General features: G+C 38.1%; 1 protein-coding gene across 1 annotated transcript in view; it reads left to right on the forward strand.

The window, feature by feature from the left end:
• Window positions 1–10340: 10340 nt before the first annotated feature.
• Window positions 10341–26075, forward strand: part of LOC115898612 (protocadherin-11 X-linked-like) — a 42044-nt gene continuing 26309 nt past the window's right edge. Inside the window, exon 1 of the mRNA XM_030933631.1 lies at window positions 10341–10416. Within this exon, the coding sequence (XP_030789491.1) occupies window positions 10341–10416 (76 nt within the window). The remainder of the gene's footprint in view (window positions 10417–26075) is intronic.

Below are 26075 nucleotides of genomic sequence, written 5' to 3' on the forward strand. Positions count from 1 at the left end.
ACGGGCTTCCCTTTGTAGGTGACCTGGCCTTTCTCATGGGCTGTCCTTAATATTTTTTTCCTTCATTTTCACCTTGGGGAACTGATGATTATGTGTTTTGGGGTTGATCTTCTCATGGAATATCTTACTGGGGTTCTCTGGATTTCCTGAATTTTAATGTTGGCCTGTCTTGCTAGGTTGGGGAAGTTCTGGATGATATCCTGAAGTATGTTTTTCAACTTGGTTCCATTTCCCTCATCTCTTTCAGGCACCCCAATCAGTTATAGCTTTGGTCTTTTTACATAATTCGATAATTCTTGGAGATTTTATTCATTCCTTTTTATTCTTTTTTTCCCCCTGTTATCTTGTCTGCCTGTCTAATTTTGGCAAGATAATCTTCAAACTCTATATCTTTTCTTCTGTTTGGTCTATTTAGCTATTGATACTTGTGGTTGAATTGTGAAGTTCTTGTGTTGTGTTTTTCAGCTCCTTTGGGTCATTTGTTTTTCTCTCTAAACTAGTTACTCTGGATATAAGCTCCTGTAATGTTTTATCATGGTTTTTAGCTTCTTTGCATTGGGTTAGAACATACTTATTTAGCTCAGCAAATTTCATTATTACCTACCTTCTGAAACCTACTTCTGTCAAATCAGGCATCTTAGCCTCAATCCAGTTTTGAGCCCTTGCTAGAGAGGTGTTATGATCATTTGGAGGAGAAGCGGCACTGTGGCTTTTTGAGTTTTCAGCATTTTTGCATTGGTTCTTTCTCATCTCCATGAGCTTATCTACCTTGGATCTTAGAGGCTACTGACCTTTGGATGGAGTTTTTGTAGGGTCTTTTTGTTGATGTTGCTGTTTTCTGTTTGTTTCTTTGTTTGCTTTTCTTTTAACAGTCAGGCTCCTCTTCTGTAGGGCTGTTGTGATTGCTGGGGGTCCACTCCAGACCCTATTCACTTGGGACACTCCCATACCTGGAGGTGTCACCAGTGGAGGCTGAAGAACAGCAAAGATGGCTGCCTGCTCCTTCCTCTGGGAGCTTTGTCAGAGGGGCACTAAACTTATGCCAGCTGGAATGCTCCTATATAAGGTGTCTGGTGACCCCTATTGGAGCATCTCATACAGTCAAAGGCAAGGGATCAGGGACCCACTCAACAAAGTACCCTGGATGCCCTTTGGCCAAGTAGGTGTTCTGCACTGGGGAAGATTCCTCTCATCCAGGCTGCCTGGACTTTTCAAAGCTAGCAGGCAGGAAAAACTAAGTCTGCTGATCCATGGAGACTGTGGCTGCCCCTCTCACCAGGGATATCAGAGTTCTAACGGTAAACTGGCTGGAGTTGCTGAAATTTCCACACGGAGGCCCAACCCAGTGAAGAGGGATGGATCCTAGTCCCACCTAAAGAAGTAGTCAGGCCATGATCTGTCACAGCCACTGTGCGGTGCTGTGGGGAATTTCTTCCAGTCCAAGTAGCCCAGTCTCCCTCTCACTGGCAGGGAAAAAAGGCCAACTGAAGCTGCAGTGATGGCAGCTGGCCCTTCCCCCGGGAGCTCAGTCATTTAGGCACTCTCCAACCTGCTGCCACTGGCCACAACCCAAGTGGCTGCCGAGAGTCTGCACAGCTCTGTCCTTGGGACCCAAGGCCCTAGTAGCCTGGGCTCATGAGGGGATCTCCTGATCAGCAGGTTACATAGATCCACGGAAAAAGCATGATTTCCTGAGTGCGGTAACACAATCACTCTCAGCCTCCCTTGGGTGGGGGTGGGAGCTCCCCTTGCCCCATGTGGCTCCTGATTGGGCCATTGCTCCACCCTGCTTTTTCTCACTCTCTGTGGGTCTTGCCAACAACCTAGTCAGTCCCAGGGAGAGAACCTGGATACTTCCGTTGAAGGTGCAGTATTCATTCACTGAGCATATTTTCTTGGTGAGAGCTGCTGACCAGTTTCTTCTAATCAGCCATCTTGACTTCTCTTCCATAGTAGGATTTTTTTTTTTTTTTTTTCTTTTTTTTTTTCTTTTTTGAGACGGAGTCTCGCTCTGCCGCCCAGGCTGGAGTGCAGTGGCCGGCTCTCAGCTCACTGCAAGCTCCGCCTCCCGGGTTCACGCCATTCTCCTGTCTCAGCCTCCCGAGTAGCTGGGACTACAGGCGCCCGCCTCGTCGCCCGGCTAGTTTTTTGTATTTTTTAGTAGAGACGGGGTTTCACCGTATTAGCCAGGATGGTCTCGATCTCCTGACCTCGTGATCCGCCAGTCTCGGCCTCCCAAAGTGCTGGGATTACAGGCTTGAGCCACCGCGCCCGGCCAGTAGGATTTTTTTAACATGTTTCATTTTGCAATTGATAGAATAAATGAAGAAAAAAAAATCTGTAAGAAATAGTGAGTCTAAACAACACAGTCAACCACACTGACCTACTTGGATACTTACACATAGACCAACACTATATCCTGAAGCTACAGAATATGCCTCCTTTTTTTGAGTGCACACGGTACATTAACCAAGGTAGACCATTGATATGTTTGGCTGTGTCCCCCCCCCAATCTTATTTTGAATTAAAGCTCCCATAATTCCCACATGTTGTGTGAGTGACCCAGTGTGGAATAATTGAGTAATGGGGTAGTTTTGCCCATACTGTTCTCATGGTAGTGAATAAGTCTCATGAGATGTGATGGTTTTATAAGGGGAAACCCCTTTCACTTGGCCCTCATTCTCTCTTGGCTATTGCCATGTAAAACATGGCTTTTGACTTCTACTATGATTGTGAGGCCTCCCAAGCCACGTGGAACTGTGAGTCCACTAAACCTCTTTTTCTTTATAAATTACCCAGTCTCGGGCATGTCTTTATCAGCAGTGTGAAAATGAACTAATACAGTAAATTGGTACTGAGAGTGAGGTGCTGCTGTAAAAATGCTTGCAAATGTGGACATGACTTTGGAATTAGGTAACAGGCAGAGACTGGAACAGTTTGGAGGACTCTGAAGCAGATAGAAAAATGTAGGAATGTTTAGAACTTCCTAGAGACTTGATGAATGGCTTTTAACAAAACGCTGACAATAATATGGACAATAAAGTCCAGGCTCAGGTGGTCTCAGATGGAGATGAGGAACTCGTTGAACACTGGAGTAAAGTTTTAGCAAAGTAAAGTAAAGTTTTAGCAAAGTAAAGTTTTAGCAAAGAGACTGGTGGCATTTTGCCCCTGCCCTAGAGATTTGTGTAACTTTGAACTTGAGGGAGATAATTTAGGGTACCTGGAAGAAGAGATTTCTAAGCAGCAAAGCATTCAAAAGGTGACTTTGGTGCGGTTAAAAGCATTCAGTTTTTAAAGAAAAAGAATAAAAGTTCAGAAAATTTGCAGCCTAATGATTTGATAGAAAAGAAAAATCCATTTTCTGAGGAGAAATTCAAGCTGACTTCAAAAATTTGCATAAGTAACCAGGAACCAAATGTTAATCCCCAAGACAACAGGGAAAATGTCTCCAAAGCATTTTGGAGACATTTGAGGCAGCCCTTCCGATCACAGACCTAAAGGACTAGAAAAAAAATGGGTTTGTGATCCTGGCCCAGGCCCCCCCTGTTATGCACAGGCTAGGGACTTGGTTCTCTGTGTCCCAGCTGCTCTAGCCATGGCTAAAAGGGACCAAGATACAGCTTTGGCCATGGCTTCAGAAGGTGCAAGCCCCTAAGCCTTGGCAACTTCCATGTGGTGTTGAGCCTGTAAGTGCACAGAAGAATTGAGGTTTTGGAACCTCCACCTGGATTTCAGAGTGTGTATGGAAATGCCTAGATATCCAGGCAGAAGTTTGCTTCAGCAGCAGGGTCCTCATTGAGAACCTCTGCTAGAGCAGTGCAGAAAGAAAACGTGGGGTTGAAGCCCCCACACAAAGTCCCCACTGAGGCACTGCCTAGTGGAGCTATAAGAAGAGGATCACCATCCTCCAGGCTCCATAATGGTACATCCACCAATAGCTTGCACTGTGCACCTGGAAAAGTCACAGACACTCAACACCAGCCCATGAAAGCATCCAGGAGGGAGGCTGCACCCTGCAAAGCCACAGGGGTGGAGCTGACCAAGAATATGGGAACTCATCTCTTGCATTAGTGTGACCTGGATGTGAGACATGGAGTCAAAGGAGATCATTTTGATGCTTTAAGATTTTACTGTCCTGGCCGGGCGCGGTGGCTCAAACCTGTAATCGCAGCACTTTGAGAGGCTGAGATGGGCGGATCACGAGGTGAGGAGATCGAGACCATCCTGGCTAACACGGTGAAACCCCGTCTCTACTAAAAAAATACAAAAATCTAGCCGGGCGAGGTGGTGGGCGCCTGTAGTCCCAGCTACTGCAGAGGCTGAGGCAGGAGAATGGCGTAAACCCGGGAGGCGGAGCTTGCAGTGAGCTGAGATCTGGCCACTGCACTCCAGCCCGGGCGACAGAGCGAGACTCCGTCTCAAAAAAAAAAAAAAAGATTTTACTCTCCCACTGGATTCTGGAATTGCTTGGGGCCTGTAGTCCCTTTGTTTTGGCCAATTGCTTCCATTTGGAATGAGTGTATTTATCCAATGTCTATACTCCTGTTGTATCTAGGAAATAGCAAACTTGCTTTTGATTTTACAGTCTCATAGGTGGAAGGGACATGCCTTGTCTGAGATGAGACTTTGGACTGTGGACTTTTAGGTTAATGCTAAAATGAGTTAAGACTTTGGGGCACTGCTGGGAAAGCATGATTGGTTTTGAAATGTGAGGACAAGAAATTTGGGAGGGGCAGGGGCAGAATGATATGGTTACGCTCTGTGTTCCCACCAAATCTCATCTTGAATTGTAGCTCCCATAATTCCCACATGTTATGGGAGGGACTCAGTTGGAGATAATTGAATCATGGTGGCAGTTTTCCTCATACTGTCCTCACGGTAGTGAATAAGTCTCACAAGATCTGATGGTTTTATAAGGGAAAACCTCTTTTGGTTAGCCCTCATTCTCTCTTGCCTGCTTCAGTGTAAGACTTGTCTTTCACTTTTTGCCATGATTGTGAGGCCTCCCCAGCCACGTGGAACTGTAAGTTTATTAAATCTCTTTTTCTTTATAAATTACTGAGTCTTGGGTATGTCTTTATCAGCAGCATAAAAATGCACTATTACAATCATTTTCTGGGTTATTAAAAAACTTATTAAATTCAAATGAATTGAAAGCACATAGAATATGTTTATGTGTGTTAATGGAATTATATAAATAACAATAAACTATCTCAGAAAAATCGCAATATTTGGAAATTAAACAGTATACTTTGATGAGACAATGATGAAATAAAAAAGTAAGAAAATATTTTAAATGGAATTTTAATAAAATATATCAAAATTTATGGGATGCAACTAACTAAAACTGTGTCCAGCCGGGCGCGGTGGCTCAAGCCTGTAATCCCAGCACTTTGGGAGGCCGAGACGGGCGGATCACGAGGTCAGGAGATCGAGACCATCCTGGCTAACATGGCGAAACCCCGTCTCTACTAAAAAAACACAAAAGCTAGCCGGGCGAGGTGGCTGGCGCCTGTAGTCCCAGCTACTCGGGAGGCTGAGGCAGGAGAATGGCGTAAACCCGGGAGGCGGAGCTTGCAGTGAGCTGAGATCCGGCCACTGCACTCCAGCCTGGGCGACAGAGCGAGACTCCGTCTCAAAAAAAAAAAAAAAAAAAAAACTGTGTCCATAGTAAATATTAAAACTTTAAATAATTATATTAGTGATGAGGGGAAATCTAAAATTAATGTCCTAAGATTCTATATTAAGAAGCTGGAAAAATAAGTGCAAAATAAACCCAAAGCAAGAATAAAGAAATTATAAATTTCTCAGCAATAAAGAAAACAAATATTTAAGAAAATTAACAAGCCGAATGTTCATCTTTTGAAATATTTAATAAAATTGATATACCCTCAGCTAGACTGATAAAAAAAAAAATACGAAAGCAAAAAATCACCTTTATCAGTAATAAAAGAGAGTATTCTCCTCAGATCCTACAGATGGTGAAAAGGTCATCAGAAAATAATTATGAACAACTTTTTTCCAAAGAAATTGAACAATTTAGAAAAGATACACAAATTTATTGAAAGGCAGGCGCTACCAAGTCTCTCTCAAAAGAAAGATACATAATCAAAATAGTTATGTCTATTAAAGGGATTAACATTGTTGTTAAAAATATTCCCCCAAAGAAAACTCCAGATCTAGATGGCTTCCCAGGTGAAGTTTAGCAAATATTTATGAAAGAAAAGATAAAAATTCTACGTAAGTTGTTTTCAAAAAATATGAGTGGAAAGTAATCGTGACAACTCATTTTTAAGGCCAGCATTATTCTATTCTATTCTATTCTATTCTATTCTATTCTATTCTATTCTATTCTATTCTATTCTATTTATTTATTTATTTATTTATTTTTGAGACAGAATTTTGCTCTTGTTACCCAGTCTGAAGTGTAATGGTGCAATCAGGGTTCACCGCAACCTCTGCCTCGGGGGTACAAGTGATTCTCCTGCCTCAACTTCCCGAGTAGCTGGGATTACAGGCATGTGCCTTCACACCCAGCTAATTTTGTGTTTTTAGTAGAGACAGGGTTTCTCCAGGTTGGTCAGGTTGGTCTCGAACTCCCGACCTCAGATGATCCACCCATCTTGGCCTCCCAAAGTGTTGAGATTACAGACGTAAGCCACTGAACCCAGCCCAGGCCAGCATTATTCTTATACTAAAATTAGAAAACGATATTATCAAAGAAAACAAGAGAAAATAAAAAATTTAAAACTACAGATAACATGCCTCATGAACGTTGACCAAATAATAAAGTAAAACAAGGAGAAAAGGTCTTTAAAAATTATTAAATGAAATCTAGCAATATATAAAAACTGAGAGATATATTTAGGAATAAGATTTATCCCAGGAATCCATGGTTTGTTTAACATTAAAAACTATGTCTTTGTAACTCACTCTGTTAGCAAAGTAAACATAGTACCTTGTGGTGTTAATAGTAAAAGCAGAATCATGGACCTGGCTCCTTCAGGATTATTTTAAAACCCAAGTTTTGTTACTGTAAGGAATCAAAGCGAATCCATTTTTACAGACTATGTGGAACAAAATCACTAAGAATCATAATTAGTTACTCAGCGTGTTAGAATGTAAGGTTAATGAAAATTATTCTGAGTAAAAGAAAGTACAAGTATATATATAGGCATACCTCATTTTACTGTGCTTCACTTTGTCGCACTTTATGACCACCCTCTGTTTAGTAAGTCTGTCAGCACCATTTTTCCAACAGCATATGATCATTTCATCCTGTTTCTGTGTTAAGTTTTGGTTATTCTAAAATATTCCTAATTTTATCGTGATTATTTATATCTGTAACGGTGACCTGTGATCTTTGATATTACTATTGTAATTGTTTTGAGGCAACATAAACTGTGTTCATGTATCACAACAAACTTAATTAACAAATGTTGCCTGTGTTTTGACTCCTCTGTCAATTGTCCATTCTCTCATCTCTCTCCCACTCTTTGGGCCTTCTATACCCTGAGACACAGCAATATTGAAATTAACTCAATTAATAATCCTACAATGGACTCTAAGTTTTCAAGCAAAAGGAAGAGTTGCACATTTCTCACAACTCCAGTGAATACCTGAATGATAAGGAATTCAAACAGCCTCATTGCTGGAAATGGAGAAAGTTCTAGTGGTCTGAATAGAAGACCAAACCAACTGCAACATTTCTTGAAGCCAAAACCTAATCCAGAGAAAGGTTCTAATGTTCCTCAATTCTATGAAGTTTGAGAGAAGTGAGGAAGCTACAGAAGAAAACTTTGAAGCAATTAGTTGTTAATTAATGGGTTTGAAGGAAAGTAAGATGTCCATCACATAAAAGTGGAAAGTAAAGCAGTAAGTGCTGATGGCAAAGCTGCAGGAAGGTATACAGAAAATCAAGGTACAATAATTGATGAAGATGGTTGTACTAAACAGCAGATTTTCAATGTAGATGAAACAGCCACATTTTGGAAGAAGATGCCACTGAGGACTTACATAGCTAGAGAGAAAAAGTCAATGCTTGGCTTCTAAGCTTTGAGAACAGGACAGCTCTCTTGTTACGGGCTAATATAGCTGGCAATTTTAAGTTAAAGTCAATGCTCATTGACTATTTCAAAAATTTTAGGGTCCATAATAATTATGCTAAATTCATTTTACCTTTGCTCTAAAAATGGAACACAAAGCCTGGGTGAAGTACATTTGTTTATAGCATGGTTTACTGAATATTTTAAGCCTACTGTTGAGATCTGCTGCTCAGAATAAAAGAAGATTTATTCTAAAAGATTACTGTTTATTGACAATGCACCTGGTCAGTCAAGAGCTCTAATAAAGTTGTACAAGGGGATTAATGTTGTTTTTATGCTTGCTAACAGCACATCCATCCCATAATTCATTAATCAAAGAGCAATTTTGTCATTTAAGTCTTATTATTTAAAAACTATATTTTTTAAAGCTCTAGCTGACATAGATAATGATTCCTCTGATGGATCTGGGTAAAGCAAATTGGAAACTTTCCGGACAGAATTTACCATTCTAAATGCCACCAAGAACATTCTTGATTGAGAAGGTCAAAATATTGACATTAACAGGAGTTTGGAAGATGTTGATTTCAACTCTCATGGGTAACTGAGGAGTTCAAACTTCACTGGAGAAAGCTGCAGATGTGGTACAAATAAGTAAGAGAACTAGAATTAGAAGCAGAGCCTGAAGATGTGACCGAATTGCTCCAGTCTCATGATAAAACATTAACAGATGAGAAGTTACTTCTTAAGGAAGAGCAAGAAAACTGGTTTCTTGAGATGAACTCCATTCCTGGTGAAAATGGTGTAAACATTGTTGAAGCAACATTTAGAATATTACATAAACTTAATTGATGAAAGCTGCAGCAGGATTTGATAGAATTGACTCCCATTTTGAAAGAAGTTCCACTGTGTGTAAAATGCTATAAACAGCATCAAATGCTACAGACAAATATTTCAATAAAAGAAGAGTCAATCAATGCAGCAAAGTTCATCATAGTCATATTTTAAGAAATTGCCACAGCCATCCCAGCTTTCAGCAACCACCACCTCTATCAGTCAGCAGCCATCAACATCAGGGCAAGACTTTCCACCAGCAAAGGGATTAGGTCTTGGTAAAGGCTCAGATGATCATTAGCAATTTTTGACAAGAAAGTACTTTTTTGATTAAGATAAGTATATTTTTAATATAAAACTATTGCACACTTAGACTACAGTATAGTGTAAAAAAAATTTTATATGCACTGGGAAACACAAAAATTTTCTGACTCACATTATTGCAGCACATGCTTTATTATGGTCATCTGTAATCAAATCTGCAAAATCTTTGATTTATTCCTGTACTTAATTGCACTTGTTTCATATGTACATATATATATATATATATATATAATCAAAATTAATTTGGTGAGAAGATGCATTTTAACAGTGAGGAGAAACAATGGAAAATTGTATTGAAATAAGTATTCCACTTAATTCGAGAAATGTTTTCTTACATTCTATTTTAATCTGCCAGCCCATAATTCACATGTTTCATCCATCTTTGCACATTTATCAAGCATTATTTTTGGTTAATTTTCCTCAATAGAGAAAGAACACTGCCTTTGGGAGTTTCTCATCACTTAAGATCACAATTAACTTAAGACCTAAAAGGGGTTCACACTAGTTTGCTGCAAATCTTTCCACACAATTTCTCTCTCCTCCACTCATTTTTATCATTTCTAGTCCACTGTGAATGTTGCACTGTCTCCACAACACCGACTGCAATCATATCCTTGCTATCTTTAAACACACATGCATGCACACACACACACATGCAAAGAGATCTTTTGTTAACATAAACCCATGTCTTACTCATCATTTTTCTCTTATGTGGAGTACTTAACTTGGTTATCATTCATAAGTTACATATGAATCTCTGAATGAAATAAATGTTTAAGAAATCTCAATTTTTAATCAAACCTCTCTTCAGCCATTTTGAAGGTAGCATATGATTTGTCCATCACAATGTTCCAGTTTATTTATCTAAATAATCAAAACTTTAGTTTTCTGGAAAATGAGTTTTGTTTCAATGATATCATACTCCATAATTGTCGATATTTTTATGGCACATACACTTACCTTTGACATCTTGTAAACGGGTATTCAAATACAAGTTGTCCCCAGTGCAAATATCAAAGTTATGGGTCATTAGGCTGAACCTGATTTATTTAATATTGATCTTGCATCGGTAGAAACACTCTAATGCCCCCTCATTACAAAATTCGAGATAGCGTTTTGAATATACAATATACCTAATACATGCCGAATACTGGTTGCCATTTCTCAAAAACTAATTTGAAGGAAAAATATCTTCATGTGGCATTTTACATTCCAGGTATGAGAGCTGCATTATCAGAAGCGAGTAATTAGCTTCATCTTTTGACCAATTAAATGTACTTATGACACAATTGTAAAACTATATAAAGTTGCTTTTTCAATGGTATACCTCTAAAATATATGCAAATCAATACAAACACAAATAGAAAAGTAAGTAGCAAGCATTACTTCCTTCAAAAAGGAAGGCAATATTTTTTTTAAGCTTGCTTAAAGGCAACTAGCGTATTGACACCAGGAACATAATTTAATTAGTTTGACTAATAAAATACAAAATAGTGAATAAATGCTTCTACACATGAAGTTTGGCTGAGTTAAATTAGAATTTATTGAATATTGCCTTCAAATAATATAAAATAGTCAAATACAAATGGTTAATTCCTACACACCTATAGTCTGGAAAACTTCATAAATACCTCAATGGGAAGAATAATATTGCCACTAAAGATAATTTTCATGACTTCTTTCACAATTGGATCAATCTATTCTAAGTCACTTTGGAATAAATGTTCACATTGGTTTCATTATATACTTCGGCACTTCCAAAACCTAATCTAGAACAACATAGAGTTGATGTCAGCACTGGGACTATCTGGTGCCCTTGTTTTTAACCTTATTCTTACTGGTGCCCTATTCGAAGAGCATCTTTAGGGGAGCAAATTCTTTCTCTTCTCCAGTTCTTAAGTAGTTAGCAATGATAATAGTGATAGCTAACACTTTCTCTGATGTAAATATCTTAGCATAAAATTAATTTTATATAAATGAAATTATATAATTTTTAAATAAACATCAAATGCTACTTTTTCAGGATATTTGAATATATTTTTTTTCTGATACTTCCTATCCTTTCTTTTTTTTTTTGAGACGGAGTCTCACTCTGTCACCTAGGCTGGAGTGCACTGGCTCAATCTCGGCTCATTGCAACCTCCACCACCCGGGTTCAAGTGATTCTCCTGCCTCAGCTGTGACTACAGTCACGCTCCACCACACTCGGCTAATTTTTGTATTTTTAGTAGAGATTGGGTTTCACCACGTTGGCCGGACTGGTCTTGAACTCCTGACCTCAAGTGATCCACCTGCCTCAGAGTCCCAAAGTGCTGGGATTACAGGCATGAGTCACTACGCCTGGCCGTACTTCCCATTCTTTATGTCAAAGTTAAAGATACCCATACTGTAGATTTTGTTGAAAGACATATTAAAATGGCATTTTAAAAAATTACTAAATACGTTTATTAATTATAGACTTCTTTATTCGTTAAAATAAACTCTTGTTTTTGCCAAATACAAGTTTGAATAAGTAACTGATGGTAAATTTATGAATAATTTTTTTTGTTTTAAAGTCACTAAAATGTCGTGAATGATTTTATGTTAATGGTCACTTCAGAGTTTCTGGAAAAAAAAAAACATGTATAATAATGTTTAACTTGAATAGCCTTTTCTAATAAATAAAGTGAGCACATTTATTATTAATGATGCAAGGTTCTAAAACAACTTATTGTTTTAGGAGCCTAACATGCTCATAAGAAATTTCAGGCCAGGCACGGTGGCTCACATCTGTAATCCCAGTACTTTGGGAGGCTGAGGTGGGCAGATCAGGAGGTCAGGAGATCGAGACCATCCTGGCTAACAGGGTGAAACCCGTCTCTACTAAAAATACAAAAAATTAGCCGAGCGTGGTGGTGGGCGCCTGTAGTCCCAGCTACTCGGAGAATGGCGTGAATCCGGGAGGCGGAGCTTGCAGTGAGCCGAGATCTCACCACTGCACTCCAGCCTGGGCAACAGAGCTAGACTCCATCTCACAAACAAACAAATAAATAAATAAATAAATAATAAAAATAAAAGAAAGAAATTTCATGAGTTTATAAAAGAGGAAGTCTTTTTTTTTTTTTTTTTTTTGAGACGGAGTCTGGCTCTGTTGCCCAGGCTGGAGTGCGGTGGCTGGATCTCAGCTCACTGCAAGCTCCGCCTCCCAGGTTCACGCCATTCTCCTGCCTCCGCCTCCCAAGTAGCTGGGACTACAGGCGCCCGCCTCGTCGCCCGGCTAGTTTTTTGTATTCTTTAGTAGAGACGGGGTTTCACCGTATTAGCCAGGATGGTCTTGATCTCCTGACCTTGTGATCCGCCCGTCTCGGCCTCCCAAAGTGCTGGGATTACAGGCTTGAGCCACCGCGCCCGGCCAGAGGAAGTCTTAAAAGAGGTTTTTTAAAAAGAGATAACCATTTCAGTTTCTCATAAGATGTATTAAAAATAGGGGAATGGGTTAAAACTGAAGATTTAGCCAAATGATTTCTTGCATGAGACAGTTGTGTCCCAGTTTTCCCAGTCTAAATAAATATCAGTTTCCGGATTCATAGAGTGCAATAGCTATTGCCTAACACACTTCATTAGCACAAATTGGCCAGGGTTATTGGATGAATGGCATTGGCTACATTTATTTATCATTAATTCTGTATGTTTTCTCAGTGTCTGTGGCCATAGACTAAAAAACACTTTCTTCATCTCCCAAAAGAAAGCTTCAGTCTGACAGACTCTCCATTAAACAAACAAACAAAAATTGGAAGATATACCAAAGGCAAGGGCTATGATCGCCTTTGGACTTCAGTAAATACTAAACCTAAGTTCTAAATCAAACAAGGATATTTTTAAAATGCCCCACTACAAAAAGGAACAGTTCGTCATACTACTTTGTTCTTACATTGCTATAAATAAATGCCTAAGACTGGGTAATTTATAAAGAAGTTTAATTGGCTCACGGTCCCATGGGCTGTACAGGATGCAGGATGCTGGCATCTGCTGGGTTTCTGGGTAGACCTCAGGAAGCTTACAATCATGGCAGAAGTCAAAGTTCAGTCAGCACTGCACATAACTGGAGCAGGAAAGCGGGGGTGCTACACACTTTTAAACAACGAGATCTCACTCACTATCAAAAGAACAGCATCAAGAGGCTGGTGCTAAACCATTCATGAAGGACTCACCCCCATAATCCGATCACCTCCCACCAGGCCCCCCGCCTCCAACATTGGGGATTACAATTCCACATGAGATTTGGGCAGGGTCACAGATCCAAACCATATTGATTGTCCTTTCCAATTTCAAAAGCCAAATGTAAATCATGCTTTCTGAAGAATGCTTTGAATCACTAAACCCCCAGCATGAGAAGAACATTTTGCATCAAATTGTGATTGTCTCTTCATCAAAGTTGAGTGCATTATTTCAATAATACCCACAATATCATAAAATATAAAATGATAAAGGAATTAAAAGTTTGGCTTTTATGTACATTCTGTTTTAACTGGATAGCTTTGGCCGTTAAAAATACTTCACAGTTACATGATACAGAATAATATGTAACAGAATAGTCAGTAATATTATTCATAGGTTATTTTTAGTTGCTAAGGTAATTCAGAGGTATTTTTAAAATACCAGCACTTAATTGCAATAATCATCAAATGCTGCTTCTAAAGAAGAAGAAAAAGACTTTTTCCTGCCTATTGCTGACTGAACCAGTGTAAGGTGGTCATTACACTCATTTTACTGATGTGGCAATACATTGATAATATAAAAAATTGCTACACTTATTGGTTAATTAGAAATCCTACAGCAAATGAAAATTGCTTGTCATTGTTTGATGGTTGCTGATATCATAAGCTCTGTAGTGCTGTATGAGCAGTATTTTAAAATATAAATAATATTTTTGTGCCACTGCAGACAGTTTGCTTCACCGAGTGAGAATTGTGTTTTTTTCTTTTTTTCTTTTTTTTTGTTTTTGAGACGGAGTCTCGCTCTGTCACCCAGGCTGGAGTGCTGTGGCCGGATCTCAGCTCACTGCAAGCTCCGCCTCCCGGGTTCACGCCATTCTCCTGCCTCAGCCTCCCGGGTAGCTGGGACTACAGGCGCCGCCACCTCGCCCGGCTAATTTTTTGTAGTTTTTAGCAGAGACGGGGTTTCACCGTGTTAGCCAGGATGGTCTCGATCTCCTGACCTCGTGATCCGCCCGTCTCGGCCTCCCAAAGTGCTGGGATTACAGGCTTGAGCCACCGCGCCCGGCTTAGAATTGTGTTTTTTTCAACATTTTATTTTAATTGCAATCCTAGACTGTTAATAACAATTTGCTTACACCTGATCTTTGTTAAACTAGGTAACCTATTTAATTTAGACTTCAAATTATATAGGAGTAAGACTATGATAACTTGAATAATTTAACCTAAAATACAATTATGGAACCGTGGATTGATTAATAGTCTGGTGTAGAATAAACATACTTTATTAACATAAAGTATAGCTATATTTATACCTATAAAGTAGCAACATTTAATGATACTTTCTTAGAAAGTCCTCGCACTCACCAAGTTCTTGATGTCTGCCTACCTATGTAGGTTCCAAATTACTAACTTGGTGATGATCGCTTAATTAAATTGGTGTCCAGCAAATTCCAGTAGCTATTGTAGAAATATTAGGTGAAAATGGGATTACTCATCTTATGGTATTTTTTCCTGGTGTATCCTTTGGCTACTCTGGTTAGTTTACATGAATAGATTGAAGTTATCAATCTTCACAGATTATCCCCAACAATACAGAACTTAGTCACATAAGTCTTTAAATAAAAAATTAAAATCTTGATTGAATATTTCAAATAACTCAGCTATGCATTTGTATAACATTTAACTAAACACTGATGTGTCAGACCATTAGATGAGTCATATATTTCTCATTTATTGTTTTTGAAAAGACCAAATGATGAACTCTACACAGAAGCGCTTTTTTTTTTTTTTTTTGGCTGAAATTAGTATATCAGTTACAACCTGATACAGCCCGAAAACACGGCATTGACAGTCTTCAGTGGGGCAATTGGGAAGCTGCTGAAAGTGCGAGAGATCAAAAAGAAAGACCAAAAGCAATTTTACAGCATCTTATTTCTTTTCATGAGAGTTCAGCTGAGAACATTAATCAAATAGTCTGTATAATACCTTTATCATACGAAATTTGCTATCAGAGATTAACAGACACATTAAATGGAACAGTTTGACTGGAAATATTTGTATAATCAACATTCAATTACGCTTTGGAATGATATTAAGAAAAACATCTTTAAAATATATATTTGCTCTCAAATTGATAGTGATTAGAAAATAATAGGGAGCATCAGCAGAGTGCATTTAATCATGTCTGTGAACTTGATATCTGAATTTTGAAAGACTGGGATTTTCTCCTCTATTACTTGAAACATATTCTGCATTACCCAATTAAAAATGTGATTTAATAGATAGTTCTCAAAAGTAATCTAAAAGTTAAAAAAGTGTAAGCATATAGAAAGTAGAAGCATATTTGTCCAAATGAATTTACTATCATAAGAACAAATTTTTCTTCTGATTGAAGGAAAATTCACCCAATTAAAAATGTGATTTACTGCATCACCCAATTAAAAATGTGATTTCATAGATAGTTCTCAAAAGTAATCTAAAACTTTAAAAAGTGTAAGCATTTAGAAAGTAGAAAAATATTTGTCCAAATGAATTTACTATCATAAGAGCAAATTTTCCTTCTAAGCCAAAACAGATGAATTATGCTCTGACAGTGATCTTTATTGAATTGTGCTAAAATATATTTCAATATACTGTAATTTTTTCTGACTTCTTCTCAGCAAATGCAGATGGCAACAGTTCACTTGTAAATGGTTTCAAAGAAGAGATATTGAGGCCATATTCTCTGAAATCTATTCTTTGCAGATAGCTATTTCTATTACTCTGCAGTATATTCCATCTTCTCAGTGTACTCCACTGATGTGTGTGTTGCCAGAATTTTTGTCCATCATTTAAATAATAATTTTACTTCAAGCTTCCTTTTCATCATGATAAAATGATCAACTATGTGACTGCATCACAATTTTCCTAGAGAAGAATTACTGTGATATTCACCAAGATATTTTAGTACTGTGTGAGATGCTAATATATTTCTCTAGGAAGAATATTCAATTCATAGAAATTAAATGTTATTAATGAGTTACAGAAGCCCTCAGTGAATGTTGTTTAAAGTATAATTAAACTGAACCTCGCTAATTCACGATGCATGTTATTTTGAACCTGCATTGAGTTAATCTGTGATAGTCCCATACTTTCTCCTTGAAAAATAGTTTTTGGCCGGGCGCAGTGGCTCAAGCCTGTAATCCCAGCACTTTGGGAGGCCGAGACGGGCGGATCACGAGGTCAGGAGATCGAGACCATCCTGGCTAACATGGTGAAACCCCGTCTCTACTAAAAATAGAAAAAAACTAGCCGGGCGACGTGGCGCGCGCCTGTAGTCCCAGCTACTCGGGAGGCTGAGGCAGGAGAATGGTGTGAACCCGGGAGGCGGAGCTTGCAGTGAGCTGAGATCAGGCCACTGCACTCCAGCCTGGGCCGCAGACTCCGCCTCAAAAAAAAAAAAAAAAAAAAAGAAAAATAGTTTTTAAGATAATTAAATGGGGTTGGTATTTAAGAAAGACTGTACAGTGTACTAAAAAATATATTTTAAAATAATATTTTAGCAGCATTCATTCACATAGAAATCCTGAAAATGTTTATTACACTTCTGTCCTTTGTGCATTGTTTAAAATTGATTTACCAGTGTTTGGTGGATTTTCATATACTTGTGTGTGTGTGTGTGTGTGTGTATAGATGTACATATATATGTGTGTGTATATATATATATATACATATAATTTAACAAAGAGTTTGAAGTAAGTAAAAGGAATCAAGCAGAACTTTTGGAGTTAAAAAATGCAATTGGCCTACTAAGAATGCATTAGTCTTTTAATAGCAGAATTGATCAAACAGAAGAGAGAATTAGTGAGCCTGAAGACAGGCTGTTTGAAAATACACAGAGAAGAAAGAATAAAATATAAAAAACAATAAAACATGCCTATAGGATTTAGAAAATAGTCTCAAAAGAGCAAATGTAAGGGGTACTGGTCTTAAAGAAGCGGTAGAGAAAGAGATGAGAGCAGAAAGTTTATCCAAAGGGATACTATTTAATAACAGAGAACTTCCCAATATTAGAGAAAGACATCAATATGCAGGTATAAGAAGGCTGTAGAACACCAAGAAGATTTAACCCAAAGAAAACTACCTCAAGGCGTTTAATAATGAAATGTCCAGTGGTCAAGGACTAAAAAAAGATCCTAAAAGCACCACAGGGAAAAAGAAAATACAATGGAGCTCAAATACATCTAGAAGCAGACTTTTCAGTGAAAACCCTACAGGCCAGGATAGACTGGTAAGACAAATTTGAAGTGCTGACAGGAAACAAAACAACCAGCAACAACAACAACAACAAAAAAAACCTTCTACCCTAGAAGAGTATGTCTGGTTAAAAATATTCTTCAAACATGAAGGAGAAATAAAGACTTTTGTAAGCAAACAGAAGCTGACATATTTCATTAATACCAGACCTCTCCTACAAAAAATGCTAGAGGGAGTAGTTGAATCAGAAAGAAAATTTTATTAATAAGAAATCATTTGAAGGTACAAAACTGACTAGGAATAGTAAATGCACAAAAAAATCAGAATATTATAACATTGTAACTGTGGTGTGTAATCTACTGTTAAGCAGAAAGACAAAATGATAAACCTATCAAAAATAATACTTTAGCAACTTTTCAAGACATAGTATAATAACATATGAATATTAACAACAAAACTTTGAAAAGCAGGGGACAAAGTTAAAGCATAGAATCTTTATTAGGTTACTTTTTGCTTGTTTGTTTATGCAAGTACTGTTAAGTTTTTACCACCTTAAAAAATGAGGTATAAGATCGTATTTGCAAGCCTCATGGTAATCTGAAACCAAAAAACATACAATGGATACACAAAAAATCGAAAGCAAAAAACTAAATCATATAATCAGGGAAAATCACCTTCATTAAAATGAATGAAGCTGCCTTTCTAAAAATTATATCAGTGAGACAATTACAAAAGTGAACAAAATCTGAGCTAACCTACCCCCCCATCTTACCTTTCCCTTAATTATTCCTGGGCTATTAGTACAAGGTAACTTTGAGAGACATTTAGTCTATTGTTTAAATGGTAATAGGTCTTGCCCAAAACTCAAGGAGGCTTTTGTAAAGCTAATGGGAGGCCATCAGTCTAGGCTGAGGAGAAGAGCCTGGGTCCTGCTGAGGCGCAGACATAAAAGATTTTCAGCCATTCATCTGAAGATTATAAGATCTGCAACTTCCCCAATTATTCCTGCAGGTAACACCACTATTGCAGATTGGGCTTTTGAGATATTTTTCTTTTTTTTTTTTTTTTTTTTTTTGCGTATCTGACACCCATGGCTCCACCTGGAGCAACCAACCCCACCCAGTTCATCCTACAAGAGGACAGCTATGACCCTCTATGATTTCATTTCCACCCCAAGCAATCAGCAATGAGCACTCATTACCTGGACACCCCCACCCCTTTCCCCAAACTGCCTTTGAAAAACCCCTAACTGATGAGCTTTGGATGAGATAATTGGAGTATAAACTCCGACACCCACATGGGGTGGCTGGCTTCATGTCTATTAAACTCTTTCCTGCAATGGCATGGTCTTTCCTTATGCAGCAGGCAGGAAGAATCTCTTGGGAAGTTACAACTTTGGGGACTCATCTGGGATCCCCTGACCACAGTTTTTTAGTCCCACCACCAGAATGAGGAACACAGAAGTGATCTCTGGCTGCTGCTTATTTAGCTGAAGGCTATCTCTGATGCTGTCTCTGCTGATGAGGTGCTGTTGACCCATAGTGCTTGGTCCTAATTGCAGTGGAGAAATAGTCTGGAACCTACCTGGTGAACATGCTAGGCACTGCCATCACCTCCATCCTTCCCCTGATCTGTTAACCTTACTAAGATGCACTGTAGCCCTGTCACAGGGACTGGCCCTATCACACGGATTTTCAGATTGGGGAACTATCTCCTCAATTGGGTGAAGAATATGGGACTATTTGAAGGAATTCTCCTCTGCTCTGGAATCGGTTTGCAAGGCCTTCTGTTCATCTTTGTTGTGTGTGTTTGTATTTGTGGACAGGATCTCTAAAGAAATTACTGATGGAAGTCCAGCAGGCCTAACTCAGAGAAACCTCCTTATTTGTCTGGTCACATTTGGTAAGCCCTGAAGGAATTGTTAGTGGAAGGTCAACAGGCCTGACTAGGGGTGATTATCCCCTCTTCAAATTGCCCAGACACTACCCATTAAATTCTCAGTCAGAGGTCCCTCCCCACTTTGAATGGATCAAAGAAAACAGGGAGCAAAGGAAATTGGTCAATATTGGGTGTTCAGCAAGGTGACTAATGTCTCTTTTGTTATGTGTATTTTGTAACAGCTGGGATGGAAAATGCTAATTTGGTTCTCCCAATTAGGTTTCCCCATGCAGCCCATTGGGTGGCATCTTGCAAAATTAAGAGGCTTTTGCCTAAGGCTCCATGAAATGGAAGAAGGTGATTTTCCTTTGTGACTTTAGTGCAGTGAGTAGGGTCGCCAGTGCCCCAAGGGAAAGGGAACTCGGAAACCCGGCATGCCAGCAAAAGCATTAGAATGAATTTCTTACCAATCAGACTTCTGGCCCCTCTCTCTCTTTATGCAAAGCAGTTGAGTGATCTGTAAAAATCACTGTTTATTAATGAGAAAAAGGATTTGTAAGGCAAGTCTGAGACTGTAGTGAATCTGGTGTACCTTGCACTATGAACTTGCCTTTCTATGCCATTCTGTCATAAAGAGGGGTACCACAGAATAGAATGCGTATTTAGGACTCCTATCAGCTTGCTACTCAAGCCAGCCCTGCAGGCTGGTCAGTTATAAACTATGCTACAGATCCCTGGAGCACAAACTAGACAAAGGTTTCCTCCTGTCTTGCTTTACGTCCTTGGGAGCATGACTTTATGACCATGTGGGGTACTCTCTCTTGGCCTATACCATCTGGAGGACTGGAATATTTGAGTTTATGTCAGGTAGCCAGTCTGAAAGAATGAGGAGTCTGAGAGGAGTCAGCATGTTCTTCATCCTGAATATGCCAAGCCCCTGGGTGAGCTTTGTCTTAAAAGGCCTCATCGTTGTTGGGATTTTATCGTCTTTTGCTATCTTAAGCCCATTTCTGAGAGTAAATTCTTGGGACTCATGGGGAATCCTGGAGATGCCTCCTCTAACCCCTTTCTGGAAACACCTTTTGCTGATATGGTAAAAGCCTGGAAAATTACGATCTGGACTTTACTAGACTTTTTGGATTGAGTTGCTATTGGAACTGAGGATATCATTAAAAGGAAAAGGTTCAATTAAAAGAAGTATGCATAATAATAACATGGTTCCTGAGCAGTTAAAATCCTTTGCAAGCTTGAAAATATTCAAGAATCCCTCAGGGAAGAACAACAGCAGTCACCTTTGCTCTGGGTCAGTTGCAAACTCTTTACCCTCTCCCATTGGTGGCCTGGGTTCAATTGTGGCTTTGGAGCGGGTCCTTTGAGGTTTAATACTTGTAGAAATTTTGCCAGTTATTGATATTTTTTCCCTCCATGGACAGCTTCTGATTTTTTGTCTTGAATTTTCTTTCTTCTGAACTACCTTTGGGGAGATTCTAGATTTTGTAAAAATCACTTACCATTTCTTTGGAGACACCTCATGTGTCTGTTGTTAATCTATACCCTTAGTAATGGCTTATTGATTTCACATAGGAGGTTACCTTTAGTAAAAAAGATTTAAGGATGGGCTCAGTGGCTCACGCTTGTAATCCCAGCACTTTGGGAGGCTAAGGTGGGCAGATCACAAAGTTAGGAGATCGAGACCATCCTGGCTAACATGGTGAAACCCTGTCTCTACTAAAAATATAAAAATTAACCAGGCGCAGTGGTGCACGCCTGTAGTCCCAGCTACTCGGGAGGCTGGGGCTGGAGAATCGCTTGAACCTGGGAGGTGGAGGTTACAGTGAGCCGAGATTGCACCAGTGCGCTCCAGCCTGGGTGACAGAGCAAGAGTCTGTCTCAAAAACAACAACAACAACAAAAGAAAAAAAGATTCAAATGCCATAAATATTGGCTATTTATCCTGGCTAAAATAAAATATTTTAAAGGGATTTTTCTGTGGAGAGTTCCACAGATAATATTTGAGCTACATGCATGCAGATGTAGTTTTAAAACCCCTGCTCTGCCTCTAAACACTTCTCAGTTGATGGAACTCTGTCTTAATTCTGTTTCTGTCTGTGTGTATATCTGCATGTATGTATGTGGTGTTTATTTAAAAGTGTTCTAATGAATTGGCTTAATGAAAAATAAGCACTTAGATCAACTTTCAGAAAGAAACTTTAATATGTTTTAGGTTATGTAACTCGATAATCTTTAAAAAATAAAGACAGTTAAAAGACTATTGGTAAAGTAAACTAAAATGTTTTTAAAGTTTATACATTTGGTGTAAATCAGGCAGGTCAGATACAGTTTGCTAGATGCTTTAAGGTAATCAACTGCTTCTGTGACTTTTAATAATTGGGGATTTGTCTGTTTTACAGTCATTCAATTCTAAATAAGGTCTGGAGACATATGGAGTTAACCAGATATTCCCTGGCTAGGCTGGGAAGAGTCAGACATTGTCTGCAGCTTTGTCTTTGTCATGGGCTCTGCAATGTTATGCGTGGTTCACATTGCTTGCTTACCAGGTTTTTTACCAAAAATAAAAGTTGCTAAGAGTTAACAGCGTAGCATGTACTTGAGACTACTGGTAAAACAATTTTGCATGCATGTTGTAAAAGGAAAGTAGAATTTCTTTTTGGTAGGAGGTTATAAGAAGGCATGGGAATTTTTTGTTGCTGCTGTTGTTGTTAAAGGGCATGTGATTTTGTCTAGCTCAGAAGTTTTTTTCAAAAAACAATTTCTTAAAAGAGTAACGGGTCAAAACAAAGTAGAAGCAAGTTGTAAAGGGTTTGTGAAGGATTGATCTTGTAAATGAAGTTCTGTGGGTATTAACAAATTGGCTAAAATTTGAAGGGGATTATCTCATTTTTCTGTAGGTTAAACATTAAAATAAAAGTACACTAATGCTGTGCCGGAATCTGTGCCCATGTGTCTGAATAATATGTTTTTCTTAGAGAATGGACCTGCTGTTTAATAGAAAATTGTAAAAAGTTATAAAAGGTTTATGAAAATTTTACCTCAAGGTCAAACTGATTAAGATGATGTAGATTTATTAGGTTTTATTAATAATTGGGTTTAACATCAATAAGACACTAATGCAAAGGTGAAATTCTGTGTTCTCTTTTAAACAATATTTTAGTGTATTATGAAAATATTATAAAAGATTTTTTATGGCTTTTGAATAAACAACAGAAATTAGAGAGGGGAGAGAGAAGATATCCAGTTGTTTTCAAGCTGTCTTTATTGGGTCCTGTTTGGAAAGCTGAGTCTCCCCTCTATCAGCAAGTAAACAATTTTGCTTTTAAAGTTTTCTTTAGTTATCCTTTTTTTGAGCTAAATAAATGACTTACAGTTACTTGGGATTTCATTTTGTAATATCAAGTGTTTAAACATTTGATATTTAACAAAGTTTCCATGGTTAAATTCTAAATTAAGCCCTTTTTTGATCTAGTTACCCTTTCAGATATTAAATAGTCTAAAGTCCAAAAGAGATATATTTGGTATAGTTGTTTTATTTGGTATATCAAAATCATACAGGAAGCACTGTCAAGTAGGAAATTGTTTTTGGCTTTCTGCTTTGGGCTGTATTTGCATAAATGTGTTATTGGTGTGTGTTCCAGAATTGTGTGAGATTCTTGGAATTCTGATATGTCTCAGTATATGTTTTTAGTAATAATTAAGATTGTTATGTTATTATGTACCACAGAGATTACCAGACCTTAATCATGGCTGTTTTGAGACTTTTTCAGCCACAATTGTTTTATTTTGATTTATTTCAAGTTGGTTTTATAATCAGCTATAGGACTCTGACAGGTGCACTTGAATGCAGGTTTGTGATAACTTTGGAGATTGTGACATTAAAATAGAAGAAAGAACTTCCAAGACTCCCATAGGGATCTAATGTGTTTATGAATATCAAGCAGAACAGGAATTAGTTACATAGAGTGAATTAATGGAAAACCAAAATAATCTTACTATGAATTTGTTTAAAACATTGCTTTTTTTGTTTTGTTTTGGAGTCCAGCAAAACTTTTTTGTTGTTGTTTTGAGATATCTACAGCTTTAAATAATTTGGTAAAGTACACTCCTGTGAGCAAAATCTGAAGCATATTTCTCTCTCCCGGATTTTTCCAGAACTTGAAAACTATTTCCAAGTGTACTTAATTTATGACAGGTATAGTTATTTGCATAAGTTCAGTAAGAATCTTTTTTCTTTTGTAACAGGAAAAAAATGGAGACATTGGTTATTTTGCCATGGCCTTGAATGGAATGGCATACTTTTAGATTATTTTAAGGAGTCAAAGTTGACTTATAGAGCCAATAAAAGTCCCTTGGGAAAACTGACCTCATAACTTGTCTACACAGTGCCTGTATAGGGATCCTACCATGTGGTAAATAATGAATGTCAGTTCCTGACAGGTCCAAAAAACCCAGATTATATTGGGACCTTGAGGTGAGAAATTCACCCAATTAATACAGTATTTGTAAGCACAGATAAATCTGTGGCTACGTTTAAAGGCTTTAAAAAAGTTTAATCTGAGATTTCTTATGGAATAAAATTTCAGCAAAGCGAATTTAAAAAGGGACTGTGTGATAAATCATTATTCTTGCTGACTTTATGCAAACACTCAGGTCAAGTAGAGTACGGCTAAAGCTTATTTTACAAATAAAGTAGTCTTGTTGTGATTTGTTTTTAGTAAAAACAAGGATTGGAGAAAGAAAAATTATATTTCAGAAAAAAACTATAGTACACCTGTTATTAGACTCTAGTCCCTTATTTTGAGTTTTTATAGTTTTCTGCAACTTGAAATGAATACTAAATTCTTTCCAGGCTACAAGTCTCCATACTAATGCTTTCAAAGTTTTTCTTCATTTTTCTTTTTTGACTTGGCCTCAATAAAATTGTCACTACCTCTTTCCTGAGGCCCTGTAAGTTTAAGCCTATTGCTTGTAATACAGGTGAGACAAAAATGTGTCCGATTGCTACTACTGTCCTTTTCTATACCTAAAGATGCTTTAAATCTAACACCTGGATAAATTGTACCCAACATTAACCTTTGTTTTACTTCTGTCTCTATAAACCTGCCTCTTATTAAAATTAGTTTGCCTTCATAAAATAGAGAGGCCTAGCCAATCTGAAATGCCACCTCCTCATGCAGAAAACAGCTGTTTAACTGAACTGATCTAGTCTCAGGACTTAGACACTGACTCAAAAGATATTCAACTATACCAAAGATGATATATTTAATTTGCTCTTTCCTATTTATCCCAATCTGTCTTTCTAACAACCTGTGGTTTACTCTTCACTTAAGTGGTGTATTGGAACTGTGGGTGAGAATATTAATGTTTTTATCATACACCAGTGAGTACACGCAGATGGCTGCAAGGCAGCAGTTTTACTCCTATTCTCTTGGGACCAGCCTCCCCCAGTTGTAGCACCTGTCAGCAGGAAGAAGCCAGAGTAGTCACTGCTGTTTTTCCATCTCTATGACCAACATCTTAAGAATAAGGTGAATAAAAGCCAAAGGGAGATTGAAACCAGCTTTGCAAAAAAATATATCAGTGAGAAAATTTTGACTATGAGCAACTGTATGCCAAAAAATTGGAAAATCTGTAAGAAATGGATAAATTTCTGGGCACATGCCATCTACCAAGATTAAACCATGAAGAACTCCAAAACCAGAACAAACCAATAACAAAAAATGAGATCAAAGCTGTAATAAAAATTCTCCCAGGGCCGGGCGCGGTGGCTCAAGCCTGTAATCCCAGCACTTTGGGAGGCCGAGACGGGCGGATCACGAGGTCAGGAGATCAAGACCATCCTGGCTAATACGGTGAAACCCCGTCTCTACTAAAAAATACAAAAAACTAGCCGGGCGACGAGGCGGGCGCCTGTAGTCCCAGCTACTGGGGAGGCTGAGACAGGAGAATGGCGTGAACCCGGGAGGCGGAGCTTGCAGTGAGCTGAGATCCGGCCACTGTACTCCAGCCTGGGCGGCAGAGCAAGACTCCGTCTCAAAAAAAAAAAAAAAAAATTCTCCCAGGATATAAAAGCCCAAGACTTGATGGCTTCACTGCTGAATTATACCAGAAACTTGAAGAACTAAATCCAAGCCTGCTCAAACTATTCCTAAAAATAGAGAATGAGAAAATGCTTCCAAACTCATTCTATGAATCTAGTATTACCATGATACCAAAGCCAGGCAAAGACATGTTAAAGTAAAAGAAAACTGCAGGCCCCAATGTCTCTGATGAGAATACTGATGTAAAAACCTTAACAAAAAATTAGCAAACTGAATTAAACAATCTATTAAAAAGATTATTTCTCACGACCAAGAAGTCTTTATTCCTATTATACAAGGATGGTTCAGCATAAACAAATCAATCATATCAACAGAATGAAAGAAAAAAAAATACTATGATTATTTCAATTGAAGCCAAAATAATAACATTCAATACCCCTTAATGAGAAAAACTCTGAAAAACAGAACATACTACAACATAATAAAAGCCATATATGACAGACCCACAG

Source organism: Rhinopithecus roxellana, chromosome 7 (genome assembly GCF_007565055.1).
Source record: "Rhinopithecus roxellana isolate Shanxi Qingling chromosome 7, ASM756505v1, whole genome shotgun sequence".
NCBI lineage: Eukaryota > Metazoa > Chordata > Mammalia > Primates > Cercopithecidae > Rhinopithecus > Rhinopithecus roxellana.